This window comes from Uloborus diversus, chromosome 5, assembly GCF_026930045.1.
Source record: "Uloborus diversus isolate 005 chromosome 5, Udiv.v.3.1, whole genome shotgun sequence".
Classification (NCBI taxonomy): domain Eukaryota; kingdom Metazoa; phylum Arthropoda; class Arachnida; order Araneae; family Uloboridae; genus Uloborus; species Uloborus diversus.
This window is the reverse complement of record NC_072735.1, coordinates 168,033,408-168,048,082: the sequence shown is the minus strand read 5'-3', so window position 1 is coordinate 168,048,082 and position 14,675 is coordinate 168,033,408. Positions and strand designations below refer to the sequence as shown.

The following is a 14,675-nucleotide window of genomic DNA, read 5'->3' as shown; positions in this document are numbered from 1 at the left end:
GGCGAAGACTTTGGCAGCATGGTTGCTAGATGGCAGCATTATCTATAGTTTGACACTCGACATGTATTTTAAGACAATGTGTTTTCATTAAAAAAAACTTCCAGGTGCAGAGATTGAACTGTTTTTTTTTTAGTTATGCATTATTTTGACACTAGTAATAGTTTTTGGTCACAGTTTTCAGTAACTTTTATTTCATTCGGAACTACTACGTCAGCGTTGGCGTAAACGTAATGGCGTAAACGTTTTGCGTTAACGCAAAAATGTACTAATTGGTATCTTAAATTGAAATTCTAGGTAAAAATCTTACCGTTTGCCGATTCTTTTTGAGCGCTTGAATATTTAATTGTTTAGAGAGTTATTGAAATTGACTAAAGAAAATGCACAATACTTTCTAAACGAAAAACTCACTATATTAACAAAATATTTACAACTTAGAATAACAAATTTACAAATCGGACTCCATAAAAGATCATTCTTCCGTGTTCCATCAATTTTTATTTATTTTATTTCGATCGTCTGCTACGATCAACGCCCGCTGTTGCTAGGATATCCACTAGTCACATGGTTTGGTTTATGAGCAGCAAAAGGGTTGCCATAGCTCGGTCTATTCTTATTATTAGTCTATGGATAATATTTCCTATCATTTCCATACAATTAAAATCACGAGAAATACGCAGACGACAATCTATTACGATTTATCTTTCTTATTGTTGCATTAATAAAAATATTTTTAATCGCAAAAAAAAAAAAAAAAATCAACACCTCTTGGAGCGATCGGCGTCAAAATAGAACCAAAGCCTGTTTACATATGGATTCACATATATTCCAAATTTCAACCAGAACGTAGCATTACTTCTTGAGATAGGGCACTCAAAATGGAAAAAAAGAACGGGTGATTGCACTACCCCCTTTTTAGCTGTTGACACAAAAATAAAATCAGTTCTTATACCCACTAAGGGCTACTTGCCGATAAATTTTTCTTTCATTCCGTTCATTATTTCTTGAGATACAGCAGTCACAATTGACGACAAAAAACGTTCTATAGCTCAACCCCCGTTTGAGTTATTGACACCAAAATTGAATCAGCACCTGTTCCTGTTAATGGCAACATATGGACCAAATTTTGTTTGATTCCGCCAGTAACTTCCTGAGGAATAGCAAGCACGCGTAACTCGAAAAACGTCCCATTGCTCCACCCCCCTTGGAGGAATTCGCGCCAAAAACTAATGGGCACAAGTTCACATAGGGGCACATATGTGTACTAAATTTCGTTCGATTTCATGCGGTAGTTTTTGTTGTAGAGCGGCCACAAAAAACTGGTCACACACAGACGTGACACACATACATACACACACACATACATACATACACACACACATACACACACACACACAGACAGACATTTTCCAAAAATGGTCGAAATGGACTCAGCACACCTTAAAACGTTCGAATCCGTCAAAATTCGAAATTCGAAAATTTGCACGAATCCAATACTTTCTTCTATATATTAGATATAGAAGAAAGTAAAAATGGTCGAAATGGACTCAGCACACCTCAAAACGTTCGAATCCGTCAAAATTCGAAATTCGAAAATTTGCACGAATCCAATACTTTCTTCTATATATTAGATATAGAAGAAAGTAAAAAGCATGGGTGCCCACCTAGGGGGGAGAGGGGTCATGGCGCAGACTGTGTCATTAGAATTTTTAGGGGGGTTGTTTTAAGGGGTATTTTTTATTTTTAGGGGGGCTCTTGCTTTGGGGTGTGCCCTTGATCTTAAAGGGGGGGGGGAACCCCTGAAAAATGGGCCATAACTTCGACGACTCACCTTGTGAATAGATGCCACTGGGCACCGTGAGCGCGACGGCACGCACCCTTTGCTGCGTGCGCATGTCGATTCGCACCCAGCGCGGGCGCAGTTTGTCCGTGTAGGTGCACGTGCGCGGATCCCCGTCTACGGCCTGGCTGGCCGGATAGCTGGTCAGAGTCTGCCGGCTGCTCGCCACCTGGTTGACACTCGACAGGCTCCTATCTGAAAGTTAGAAATAAATAATATATTGTTACAAAATTTGTAAATAGTAATTAGTTTTATGTTTATACTGTTGGCACCCGCAAGGCTTTGCCCGTAGTAGAAAATTAAAAGATCATTTGGTTAGCCTGTACATTTACAAATAATGGATGACGAATTTCTCACCAATTTGCTATGTTCATTTGCTTGCTCATGCATGTTACAGTTCCACGTTATGAAAATTTTGTTCGGTAAAATGTTCTTAAAATTGGAATATAAAAAGAAAAAAATCGAATTTTCGAAAAATCGCTTCGAGGTGCACACATCCATGTTACAAACTAATTCTGTGCTAAATTTTGTGAAAATCGGCCGAACGGTTTAGGCGCTATGCGTGTCACAGACATACCGACAGAAATCCGGACAGATATCCAGACAAACTTTGAGCTTTATTATTGGTAAAGATATACTCAATTTGCTGCAATCTGGCGTTTATTTTAATTATTTTTCGCTTAAAATTACTGTAGTAACTATACCTGTATGTGGCCTTTCCTTGCTATTCCCCATTTAACATGACGCTTATGGGATTGGCGAGAAAGTTTAAAGATATTGCCAAGTTGATATCAGTTTTGGCAATTTACTTTTGCCGCCAAATTCGACAAGAAATCGCCAAAAGTCGCCAAGCTTGGTGATATTTCGAACTCAACATGTAAATACATCGAAATCCAGTTACAACGAACTTCAAGATACCGCATTTCGCTGTCACGGGAATTTCGTAGTAATGGAATCCAAGCAATGCAAAGGAAATTGAATCGGGACTGAAATTTTATTTCGTTGTATTGGTATTCGTTCTAACTGGATTTCACTGTAGTAAGCAATGTATGTAAAGCTCTAATTAGCACATCAATTGCAGACACCTATTTCGAGGTTTCAAGGAACCCTTTTTCACTCTAACAAAGTGAGCTTCAGAATGAGAATTCATCAAAAGAAAAAAAAAAGCAACGTTGGGGAACAAGGAATTTTAAAAAGAAAAATTTGGAGATTTTCAAAAGAAACAAAACAAAATGATGCCTAGCACCGAAACTTATTACATAATTCCCGCCCAAAAAAAAAAAAAAAAAAAAACTGTACTGCATTCACAGGAAAGATTAGCTAGATGTAAACAAAGAACTGCGCCATTTGGTGACGTTAATCACGTGTTTGGCAGGGTCAAGAACGAAAAGGTGTCAAGCAGACGGTGAATGCTAATCACCATCTGCTACCAAAATTTGCATTTTAGTGAAGCAATTCATTCATAACTTTAGAACAAGAAAATTTGCATTTTGGTGAAGCAATTCATAGGAAAATTTGTAATTTGGAACAGGAAATTTTGCATTTTAGAGTATTCATGGTTTTGGAGCAAGAAAACTAGCATTTTTGAGCAAAAACTTGGTTTTGTGGTAGAAAAATTTACATTTTTGCGCAGAAATTTACGCTGTTGATCAGGAAAACGTTCTGGAGTAGAAAAAAAGGAAACTATTCGAAACAGAGTTCATTTGGGAAAGGCATTAAAAAATATTCCGAGAAATATTTAAAACATTTGACAGGTTAAACAAATTTGTGTTTCAATGATTTAAATCTTTCATAAATACTTAATGTACAAATCGTTTCTTTAATTTTTAACCTGTACACTGTTTTACACGAGAAATTATTTTCAACTAGCAATAATACCCGGCGTTGCCTGGGTCAGTAATAATTATGAGAAAAAATCGTTACTTGCTTTTTTTTCTGGTTTAAGTGAAAGAATTTAAAACACATCTTTTTGACATGATTAAAAGTAGAGTTTCTTCCTTACCCATAAAAGTAAAATAGCAATAAGTATAAAGAACAAAATAGTATTGATTTAGAAACGAAAGCACTATATTTAAGCATATACAAATTTCCAAAACATGAAATTATTCTTCTCATGTTTAAAAAGATTAATCTGTTGATACTTTTTTTTTAACATGGAGTCTAAAACCTTCTCTGTATTGCTATTGACGTTGCTCGTAATCCCCTTATACTTGCTTTAGTTATTTTGGGAAATTTCAATCATTGTGGGCTCTTGGTGCGATTTTGCCGAATTTGCGGGAATCGTTTTGGGATACCTTCGATGATGCTCCCTCCTTCTTTCCTTACTTTGTAAAACGATATATTAATTTTCGTTACAAAGATATTATCGCCAGGTGCTGAGATACTTTTGGTCACCATAAAATGGCGCTAAAGAGTTTCATCCCGAAATGGCGATTGTTTGAAATTGTGCAAAAAAGAAAAATTAATGGAAGTTTTTGTGCTGTTTATGGATTTGCCTAATTTATTTGCTGGATTATTTAACACAGTAAAAAAAGTTTTTTAAAGATTCTTTGATTGGCGATATTTTGTTTACATGGTGAAAACTGAGAAACATTATGACGTAGTCTTCGGCTTCAAAAACAGCGACATTGAAAAAAACTGCCAAATGCATCAGCTACGGAAATATTTCTGCAAAAATTTTGGCGATCTGCTGGTTGATTGGATAATGAGTAAGTGTTCAATCAGCATAAATAATAATAAAAACCATTAATTACATTAAAGTTCCGTTTAAATGGAAAATGATCAGCCAAATCATGTATTATTTGCCAATTTTGTGCAAAAATCTTACTTCAAGATTTGACTTGAAAAAAGCCTTGAACAGTCACGAAAAGCAAAGATAGTCAACAATACAACAATAGTCGCTATCGACAGGGAGTTGAGATGATACACTAAATACTGTATTGAGTTTAGGAAAGCCTTCGAACATGGAACTAAAAAGCTCATAACTCGTTTTTTATTCTACTTAGAAATTTCGAATAAGTGCCATCTTCAGCAGAAAAATCAGAGCTTTCGATGGACATATAATGTAAATATGTGCAAGTATTTTTTCATCCCTATATTAGAGAATTTATACGAAAATTGTATTTTATTGCTCCCCTAAGGGGGGTTTTGCCCCCCCATAACGGGACGAAAACTACCCTATGTGTTATTCTGATGCATAAGCTATATTATTGTAAAGTTTCATCAAAATCCGTTAAGTAGTTTTTGCGTGAAAGAGTAACAAACATCCATACATCCAAACATCCATACATCCATACAGACAAACTTTCGCATATATAATAGTAGTAAGATTACAACTATTTCATCCCAAAACAAATTATTTATAAATTTTAAGAAATAAATGAAAATAAGAACTTAATTTCAAAATAACTATCTAAAGGTGATTGCTAGTAGCTAGTTCTTTAAATTTATGTAAAATATTGTTTTAGTCGATAGGAAATTTAAAGAATTTCAAATGTCCAACTTTCATTCTTTAAATGAAATTTGCCTGTCTTTTAAAAAATACGAGTATTTTTTTTTTTATAAATTAACAATAAATATAAAATCTACGAAAACAAACTCAAACTCTTTACATTCGCTTTTCGCATGGCATAATAATGGGTACTTGGAAAATAAAAGTATGAAATCGTAGTAGTAGTGGTGATGGTAAAAGTACGTTAAGAGATTAATTAGCTACATTATAAATGCGTGAGTAAAAATTTGCAATACATTTTCTTGCATTCAATTTTGAGCATCTCTTTCTTTCTTTCTTTTCTTTTCTTTTTTTTTTTTTTTTTTTGGAGTTAATTGCAGTTACATCAACAGCAAACTGACACATCTGCTGTGGGCAGGTAAGGCGCAGTATGCGCAGAAATGAGTTTAAAAAAATATATATTTAGAGAAATGCGTTTTCGAATCCATACTAACCAATAGAGAAATGTTGGAATTTGACATTGTTTTTTTTTTTTTTCGTGTCTTTTTCCCCCAGCGGAAACCAACGAAGCAAGCTTTCTTAATAAAGCTAAAGTGCAGTGCAGTAGATGACAAAAATGCAAAAAGATTAAAAAATTGCAGATACTGCCCTTTGCCTCACCGTGACAAACATAATTTTAATGTGTCTTTAATCTATTGAGAGTACGACTAGTTTCCCCCTTTTAAGAAATCTAGTACTGACCATCATTAGTTCTATCAGCAACCAAAATAGGTTGTGGGGAACTTTAAAAACAGTAGACTAACTTGCCGATGGAAAGGAAGAGAAAATGCAACCTGGAATTAGAACCGTCTGAGAATTTTAGCAATTTGGTGACTAAAAATAGCGAGGATAGAAGAATGGTAAAACGACACATAATTCTTTCCAGAAAAAGTAGTAGGAACATTTCAGGGGCTCTTAACGGTTTTGTTATATCTAGAGCAGAGGTTCTCAATCTGTGGGGTCGCGAAGGGGTCTAGAAGCATTTCTCATGGGAGCGTAACATAGTGGGGTCGTTTCCGAAATTTTAAAAGTATTTTTTTTTCTGAAAGAGCATGTTAGAAAACATAGGATTTTACCATTTTTTAAAAATAATTTGACGAAGTTTTATATTTTTAAAAAAATATTTCAATCGGTGAGCAGATTCAATTTTTTTTTACGCTTCTGCGCATGACATCACAAATGATGAGCTGCCATTACTCATATGTAGTGGCAACGATATGGTTGATAGTTAGCATAGAGCGCAATATTAATTCGCTTCTGAATTATCATAAACTGGAAATGCGGTATACAGCAAGCGTAAATATTCAGCGCGCCAGTGGAATGCCCGCCAAAGTACATAACTTGTGACGTCAAAAAGACCATGTCTTGTTTGAAAAATCGGACATTAAAAAAAATAATTAAAATTAAATGTTGGGAAAATGAAAGTATTTTCGGGGTCCATGTTATTTTATTTTATTTTATTTATTTATTTGCTCATTCTATCAATTTCAGTGACTAAAGGAAGTACTTCTAACTGAAGGAAGCAACACCATTTCTACTTTTCAAATGAATAATATTGCGCAGTTTTAAAACTATGGCAGAAAGGGGGGGGGATGCATTTTTTATTTATTTATTTATTTTTTGAAGCTATGCGAACGAAATTTATGTTATTATTTTAAATCAAAGTGTATTATTTAAATGTTGGCTTGAAGTTGTCATTAAGTTTCTATTTCTTTAATAGTTAGTAAATAGACTATAGTACATTTGTTTTGTTGATGCATTTTGTATCAGTAAAACTCTTTCAATTTTTGCACTTAGAAGAGGCACAGTGCTGGCCTACTTTCAGCCTATAGTTAGCCACAAAAAGAATAAATAGCTAGAAGTTGCTTTCACATATCCTATTCTTAACTAATGTAAGGTTCTGCAGTTAAAAATGTTTCCAAATGAGAAACAATATTTCAAAACTGATAGATCGACTAAACACCGAGATTTTGGTTGCGATTATTAGTAGAAGTATGTGATTTTGTCTCTGAGTAAAATTTTGATAGGATGTTCCGTGCACCCCCCCCCCCCCTCCGCTGGATTTGCCACAGACCAGAGTCGTATAATGACCATTTTTATAGATCTAATGATGGGCAACGGGGAAGATATCTGAACAATTAAGGGATTAAGGGGGAAACCGTCAAGATCAAGTTAAGAAGAGTGAAACAGTCAACTAAGAACGTTTGAAGAGGGGGGGGGGGGGGGCGTAAAGGAGAACCTTAGAAATCAAAGAACTGGTCGTTAGTGACGTAATGTTAGTAACGATAAAAACTGATGACTAATCAGGTAAACCTATTAACTTAGAGAAAATAATTCAAGTTTTAGTGAAAATGATTCCGAAGGAGAAATCCTTGTAATTGAATGCAATATCATAAAATTAATAATAAAGAAACCACGGTAATATATGAATCAGGACTTTACAGGGAACTTTTCAATCTTTGAAATTCCACAACATTTTCAAAGAAGTCTTTTTGCTTTCGTCAAATAAATAAATAAATAAGTAAATAAAATAATAATAATAATAAAATAAACAAATAAACAAAATGATGTAGATGAGAGAGAGAGAGAGAGAGAGAGAGAGAGAGAGAGAAAAGAAAAGGGATTTTCATCACGAAGTAATATTATTAACAAAAAATCAATAAAAACAATGTAAACAAAAAAAAGTCTCTTTTTTTCATCGAATTCTGTAAACTAAGTGCTCTTAAGTTCGTAAATATCAATATGTGTTATTAAACATAACGGTTCAATCATTCAAAAAAATTAAGAAACTTTGCGTCACGCTGTTTCTAAAATTCATTTACTACTTTTTTTGACAAAATACTGAGTAAAAAAATGCGAAATGCTCACTTAAAACGACATTAAAGTTAAAACAGTTTTCACTCCGTTAAATGTATTTACTAATTCCAGAAAAGCATCTAGGAAACATTACTACCATCCGTAACTTCTTTATGTATTTCATAAAGCGGAAAAAGAAAGAGATGAGGGGAAAAAGCAATTTAGGAAACGACCAGCAAAAATCAGTCCTGTAATCATATTTTTCTCCGCCATATTTATTCTGTTACTAACTACAGGTGATAATGGAGCTAACGAAACATCTACACCAATACTAACATCAGGAGGAGGAAAACTTTCTGCATTAGCGAATATGGTACGTATCAGTTTCCAGTAAGAGGATAAAAGCATCTGAAGATTAATGAATTCAAGTATAGTAACCTGCTTGTTTTTATCTAATCGGATTTAAAGTTTATCCAGCAACACTTTAAAGTTGTTTTACATCTCTTTATTTTATTAAGCCGATATTTTCCCTTTATGTTTTTTAATTTTAAGATTTCTTTTCTGTTCACTGAAGCGATAACAGCAGATATTACTTCAGATAGCTGTTCTGTGATCAGTAAGTACTCTTTTTTAATTTTTTCATTTCTTCCTGCTATATTTAAACTTGCTGAGAGTTGTCATCCAGCCAATACGAGATGATCAATACGTTTATGAATAAAACTTAATAAATAAGTACTACCCAACATTAAGAAATACGTTAATTGATAAAATCTGCATATTTTTTTCACTTTGTTTACCTGTTATTAGAATTTTCAATAAAAATACGTAAAACGCCAAGGCATGTTTAGTAACTATGAGGGTTAATCAAATATAAACCGGAATATCTTTTAAAAAAATGTTTGTATCAAGCAAAGAATTTTTACACCAGCTATCCTTTTTCTACATAGTGTCCTTCATCTAATACCCATTTTTTCTATACAATTGCCAAGTTTTTGATGCCGTCGTGATAGAAAGACGAGGATAGAATGAAAAGTGTGAAGAGAGAATTGCGTACAAACTCCTCGATACAATTGCATCATCATCAATTTTTTATCCTCCTAGGTCTTTTTTGAGTGTTCCAACCAAATGGCAGTCATAAGGCGATAAATCTGGACTGTACTGAGGGGTTTTAGAGGTGTCCTATGAAATTTCTAAAATTTTATCGCTTTAATAGCGTATGTGGTCTTGCATTTTCATATAGAAAAATGACGTTACTCATCGCTTGAAGCCCTCGTCTGATGCTATATATAGCTTCTGCTTCATCCAATAGGCTGCATTAGTTGTCTTTCGTCAATAATGTCACGAATGGCAACAATGTCGTCCTCAGTGATTCTTGTCTCCTTTCATCAGGTTCGTTTTTTGCAGCTCCTCTTTCTACCATGTATTTTTAATCCTACTCATACGTTCGAATGTGCGAAGTGTTTCTTCTACAAACTGTGCATGAAGCTGTCTCCAAATTTCAGAAGATTTGGTGCCTTCTTTTGCGAGAAATTTAATAATTATGAATTGCGCAACAGAGCTTTGCACTTCTTGCTTATTCATGGCGTACTGAAGCAGCCCAGATCTCTAAAGTGTGTACAAACGCAAAAACCCTTCTCCAGACTCCCCACTAACATATTGGTAAAGTACGCCCCAAATTTATAACTAACAATAGCGGTAGAACCAAATTCCGGTTTATATCTGATCTACCTCGTATTTCTGTCAACATATAGCCATCAACTTCTTTGTCTTCATTAGAACTGTGTTGTACATGCCGAAAATATCGACTGTTTATTTTTATTATGAAAATCTATCAATCTATCTATCTATCTATATATATATATGTTTTATGTGCACATAACACTTTTTTTTTTAGCTGCGATCTAGGCTTGAAGTGGCAACTCAACCCATGACCTACTTCTATCAATTGTAGCGCATTTTCCAGTGGTTAGAAGATTAGGTTAGAATTCCGCATTTCAGTAAAAAAATGCTAGACAGTGAAATTTACTGAGGCATATAACTTAAGTTACATTAGTTCTAACATGTTGACAGAATTTTGCTCACCTACAAAATGAAACACTTAGTGGATGGGTTATCAAGGCTCGTTTCCATTTGGTGAAAAGAAGAAATTTCGTCTAACGTTTTGCAGCCAATTTGCTTCTGAACGGTCTGAAAGGATATTTGAAATCCTCACTTATTAAATTTTTTAGACAGATAATTTAGGAAGTCTTTCGGTGTAACTTTGGTCCACAATTTCTCAATTTTTAACTGCCCATCTCATAGTTTTAATGTTATAGCATCTATTGGTATAAAACTGAAGAAAAACTCCAAAAGTTTAATAATTAAAGATATTTAAAATGAATTTATTAACTTCTCTATAAGTGAAATTGCCACTAAGGGTCACACAGAACCACGTGAGAAATAGAATGTTAAAGAAAACTTACACTTTAATACAAGTAGTGCAAATTTGAACCAGAAAAATTGAATTTGTAAATAATGTTTAAAAAACATCATTTAGAAACAAGAGTTTTTTTTTTTTTGACTGGAATAGACTTCATGTGTTTACTATTACATAGTTAAAATATTACTAGATAGGTGACGTTAAAAGTAAAGTAAAAATTTCACCATTTCCCTTTGCTCCGATATTGCACTTTGCCCCACATTCCTGTACATGTTTCAAAATTACTCAAAATGATTGATCACATTTTTTGACCATTAATTGAAAGGATGAAGAACTTTTGACGAGATAAACTTAAAGCTTACGAATATTGTTGCGTCGTCGGTTCAATGATAAACAGTCCAAACTTGAATAAACTAAAGCATTTCAATAGTGTATAAACAGTTTTTAACAAGAGTTAAACATATTTAAAACAACGAATAATCAACTAACTAACAATAACTTATTACTAACAATAACAACAAGTGAAAGCACTCCAGAACGTCGCAGCATGTCACCATCAAACGCAGGCTAACTGCAAATCAGTCTCATACGATCTTTCTTAACCTTTGCACCTCTTTGATACCTGTGAATCAAGCACGCTTGAAAACGTTTCGTCAATTTTACGCCATATAGGGCCAGGGATAACTTTTGAAACCTTCCAGTTTTTCCTTCTGATGATTGTTTGTCTCCATGTTCCGTATGGAAATTGAGGAAGTGAGAAGCAAAGGGATGTTCGTGACAAAATTAAAAATTTTCCAGTACAAATGGTAGGTGAACCTCCCCTCTGTCTTGGGGCACGAGATAGTACTAGTAGTCCTGGTTGGTGCTGCTATGCAGCATGATTTAGAAAAAATTTTCAATGAAAGCCTACCTAGGACCGGAGTTTCAAATGCGTTTTACTCAAAACTTGAAAAAGTCCACTTACATCCCTTTGCTTCTCACTACCCCAATTGTCAATTTAAAAGTTGTTCCTCTGCCAGCGCAGTATCAATGCGGGGAAAACAACTTGTCATTTTTACACAACTAGAAATGTAGGGGGAGTCGGGGCATATTGGTTTGCCATTCTACATTTTATTTTTTACCTAATCAAAAAAATAAATGAGCAGTCTCATTTTCAACCAGAAGTGTTAGGGATGCACTTATTAATCGGCATTGGTTAGTAATCGGCCAATTTTTCGCCATTAATCGGCGGGGAAAATATTTCAAAAATACTTCTTAATATTTTTTTTCAAATCGTTCAGCATTCTCTGAACAAGAAACCAAGATAAATAAATTAATTAACAATAAAGGAATATAATTTTCCGCAACATAAGTATAACATGTCTATGAAAGTATACTGCCTAAAATAAAGACTAACAATTCAAAATTTGCATAGGACTGAATGAAATAATGAAATTAATCCTCACAGCTGACGTTCACGTAACACTGTTATGAGAAATTTAATCCGGGTATTTTTAAAATGTAACGCAAAAATGAGCATTTTAGGATTGTCAGGAGCCCCCCATAAACTATCTCTTACAGGCATGGGCGTCGCGGCCGAGGGGGGGGGGGGTCCGAGGGGTCCGGACCCCCTCAATAATTGAGAGTCGACCCCCACAAATATTGGAATTTGTTAAGATGAAATCCATTATTTTGGGGGACTTGTTATTGTTTTAATTCCAAAATTGAACGATAATGCAGCAATTACACAACACATAATTTATTATGTGAAATGTTTAATTATTATGTAATCAAATTAAATTGAACTTCGTTGGTACAATAGGAAAGCAACTGTCTGCAATGAAAACTTAGAAGCAAAGAATTGCTGCTAATTATAACCAGAAGTCTAAACTACCTGACTACCTCAGAAGCCTGATTTCGAATTTTTACGGAGGAGAGGGGGGGGGGGCAAAGGGTACTTAATTTAAATTATACCAAAAAAAAAAAAAAACAAGAGCCACACCCACTCACATGTAAATACATTATTTTCTAAAAACTTGGAGGCTCTTAATGACGGGCCTGCTCACACGACAAGGACAAGGATTAGCTATCCACAAAGATATAGCAATGGTGAAGAAAACCTCATGCAGCTATACTGAGGGTTTACTGTGAAGGAATGAACATAAAACAATCATTATGAGAACATAAACTACTTTGAAGTTTCTGCATAAGAACAACCCTAAAGCAGAATTTTCAAAGAGAGAGAAAATGTACTCAACCGGATATTTAAAATAAGAGTGTATAAATGCTAAGGTTATATCTTATTGGAAGATCAATAGAAATCACTTTTTATTTTCTCCGTTATTTGCGATGGAAGAACAGAAAATTCAGGGTTATACATTATGTCGAGGTTAGAAGACACTCAAGATCTCTACGAACCTTTTCTAGGTTTCTACAAAATTCCTGCAACAGCAGAAGAAAGCCGCCTATTATAACTGATATATTGCCCCCTCCCCTTTTTTTAGAAGTTGGGCCTCCAATTTCATTTTGATGATAAAAATAAAAGAAAAACCTGCAGTCTTAAAAATGAACAAGTAGATGTGATAAACGAGCAAATACAATAATAATTTTTATAAATGCAATCTTAAAATATAATGGGAACATCGAGATTCTGTATTATTCAATTACCTTACCGGGTGACCGAAATGCGTTTTGAATAGAAAAAAAGTTGAATTACAGCGAACCGTTCGAATTTTAATCTAAGGAGCCGAAAACGGCGTTTTTCTAAAATATGAGGGCGATAAAATGCTTGCAAAATAGAACAAAAATAGAAACCCCCTGATTTTTCTCCATCAGATAAAATTTGTTCCAATGTTCCAAGAAAATTAGAACGTGAATTATGACTCTTTCTAATTTCATGCTAAACTGTAAGATTAGAAATCCATTGTTGAACAATGCTTTTATTTAAATTTGTAGTATGAAGAAAACCATTGAAAAGAAATATCTGTGGCCTTTTTTTCTCGCATATGAAAAAATAAAATTTTGGCTTTTGTTTTGAGGTTTTTCCTGTACTCGGGGGATTTAAAACTTTTCCTTTTTGTTTATTTTTTCTCAATCTGTCGGGAAATTTTAGATTTTTTTGGTTCCAGCCAGATTGTAGAACATGCGTCACGGACTTAACTTTTATTTGCGAGGTATATCGTGTAAAACCCAGTAACGCAGCTGGTATTTCAAATAAATTAAAAAAATAGACCTAAAGTATCAGTGTAAAGTATTGCATTAGTCCAAAAAAATATTAAAAGTGTTTTTACTGAAGCCGCAGACGTATTTCAAACAAATAAACTATCCGGCTGGAAATTGGAAATTTCTACATAGAAAACCAAAGCAGTCAAATGGTTTTACAAAAAGAAAAAGACTCTCCTCAAGTCTTATCCCTCCAGTTTACTTCATCGGAGGTAGCCTAAAAATTGTGTTTCTGAATCTTAGATTTTGGAAGCAAGGGAGAGTATCCAAATCCCATTCCTTCCCCTAACGTCAGCAACGATAGCCTACAATTATGTTTTAGAATTTCAATGTCGGAAAACTTCTAGGAAGGCGCCCTCACCGTAATCCAGGAGAAACACTTACTCCCCATTATCAAAGATCGTCTCAACTTTCGTTTTCAAGGCTTCAACTGTGAAAATGTTCCAGAGATCCCCTGAACCTTCCCTCCCACCCACTAATAGCACCAAAGGGGGACTAAAACTTCGTGTTTAGACCTCGACTTGGGAAAAAAAATTGGAAATGAAGCCTTTAAACTCTATTTCCCAACACCATCGACAGTCATCTATATATAAATTCAACTTTTCGGAGCTTCAATTTCAAAAAATTGTTTGTTCCCAAACGTGGCCTAGAATCATATTTTTAAAACTTCGATTTTGAAAAAATTCCGGAGAGGGCCCTCGAATCTCTCCTCCCTAGCATCACCAAAAATTGTCTTAAGCTGCGTTTATTGAACAATAATTTCAAAAAATCTCTAGGGGAGAAAAGTCGGTCCCCCCCAATAAATTTCATCTGACGACGCCAATGCTTACAGGTACATATCTATTTCCTCCAACAATAATAATCCTTCAATTTATTTCATTATTTCACTTATCATTAGATATTTAAAAAATTCATGCACATGCTTTGAGATT

General features: G+C 34.3%; 1 protein-coding gene across 1 annotated transcript in view; it reads right to left on the bottom strand.

Moving 5' to 3' along the window:
* The window catches only part of LOC129223267 (sushi, von Willebrand factor type A, EGF and pentraxin domain-containing protein 1-like), a 162,785-nt gene that overhangs the window by 18,151 nt on the left and 129,959 nt on the right, over positions 1-14,675 (bottom strand). The window contains exon 8 of the mRNA XM_054857833.1: positions 1,829-2,032. Within this exon, the coding sequence (XP_054713808.1) occupies positions 1,829-2,032 (204 nt within the window). The remainder of the gene's footprint in view (positions 1-1,828; positions 2,033-14,675) is intronic.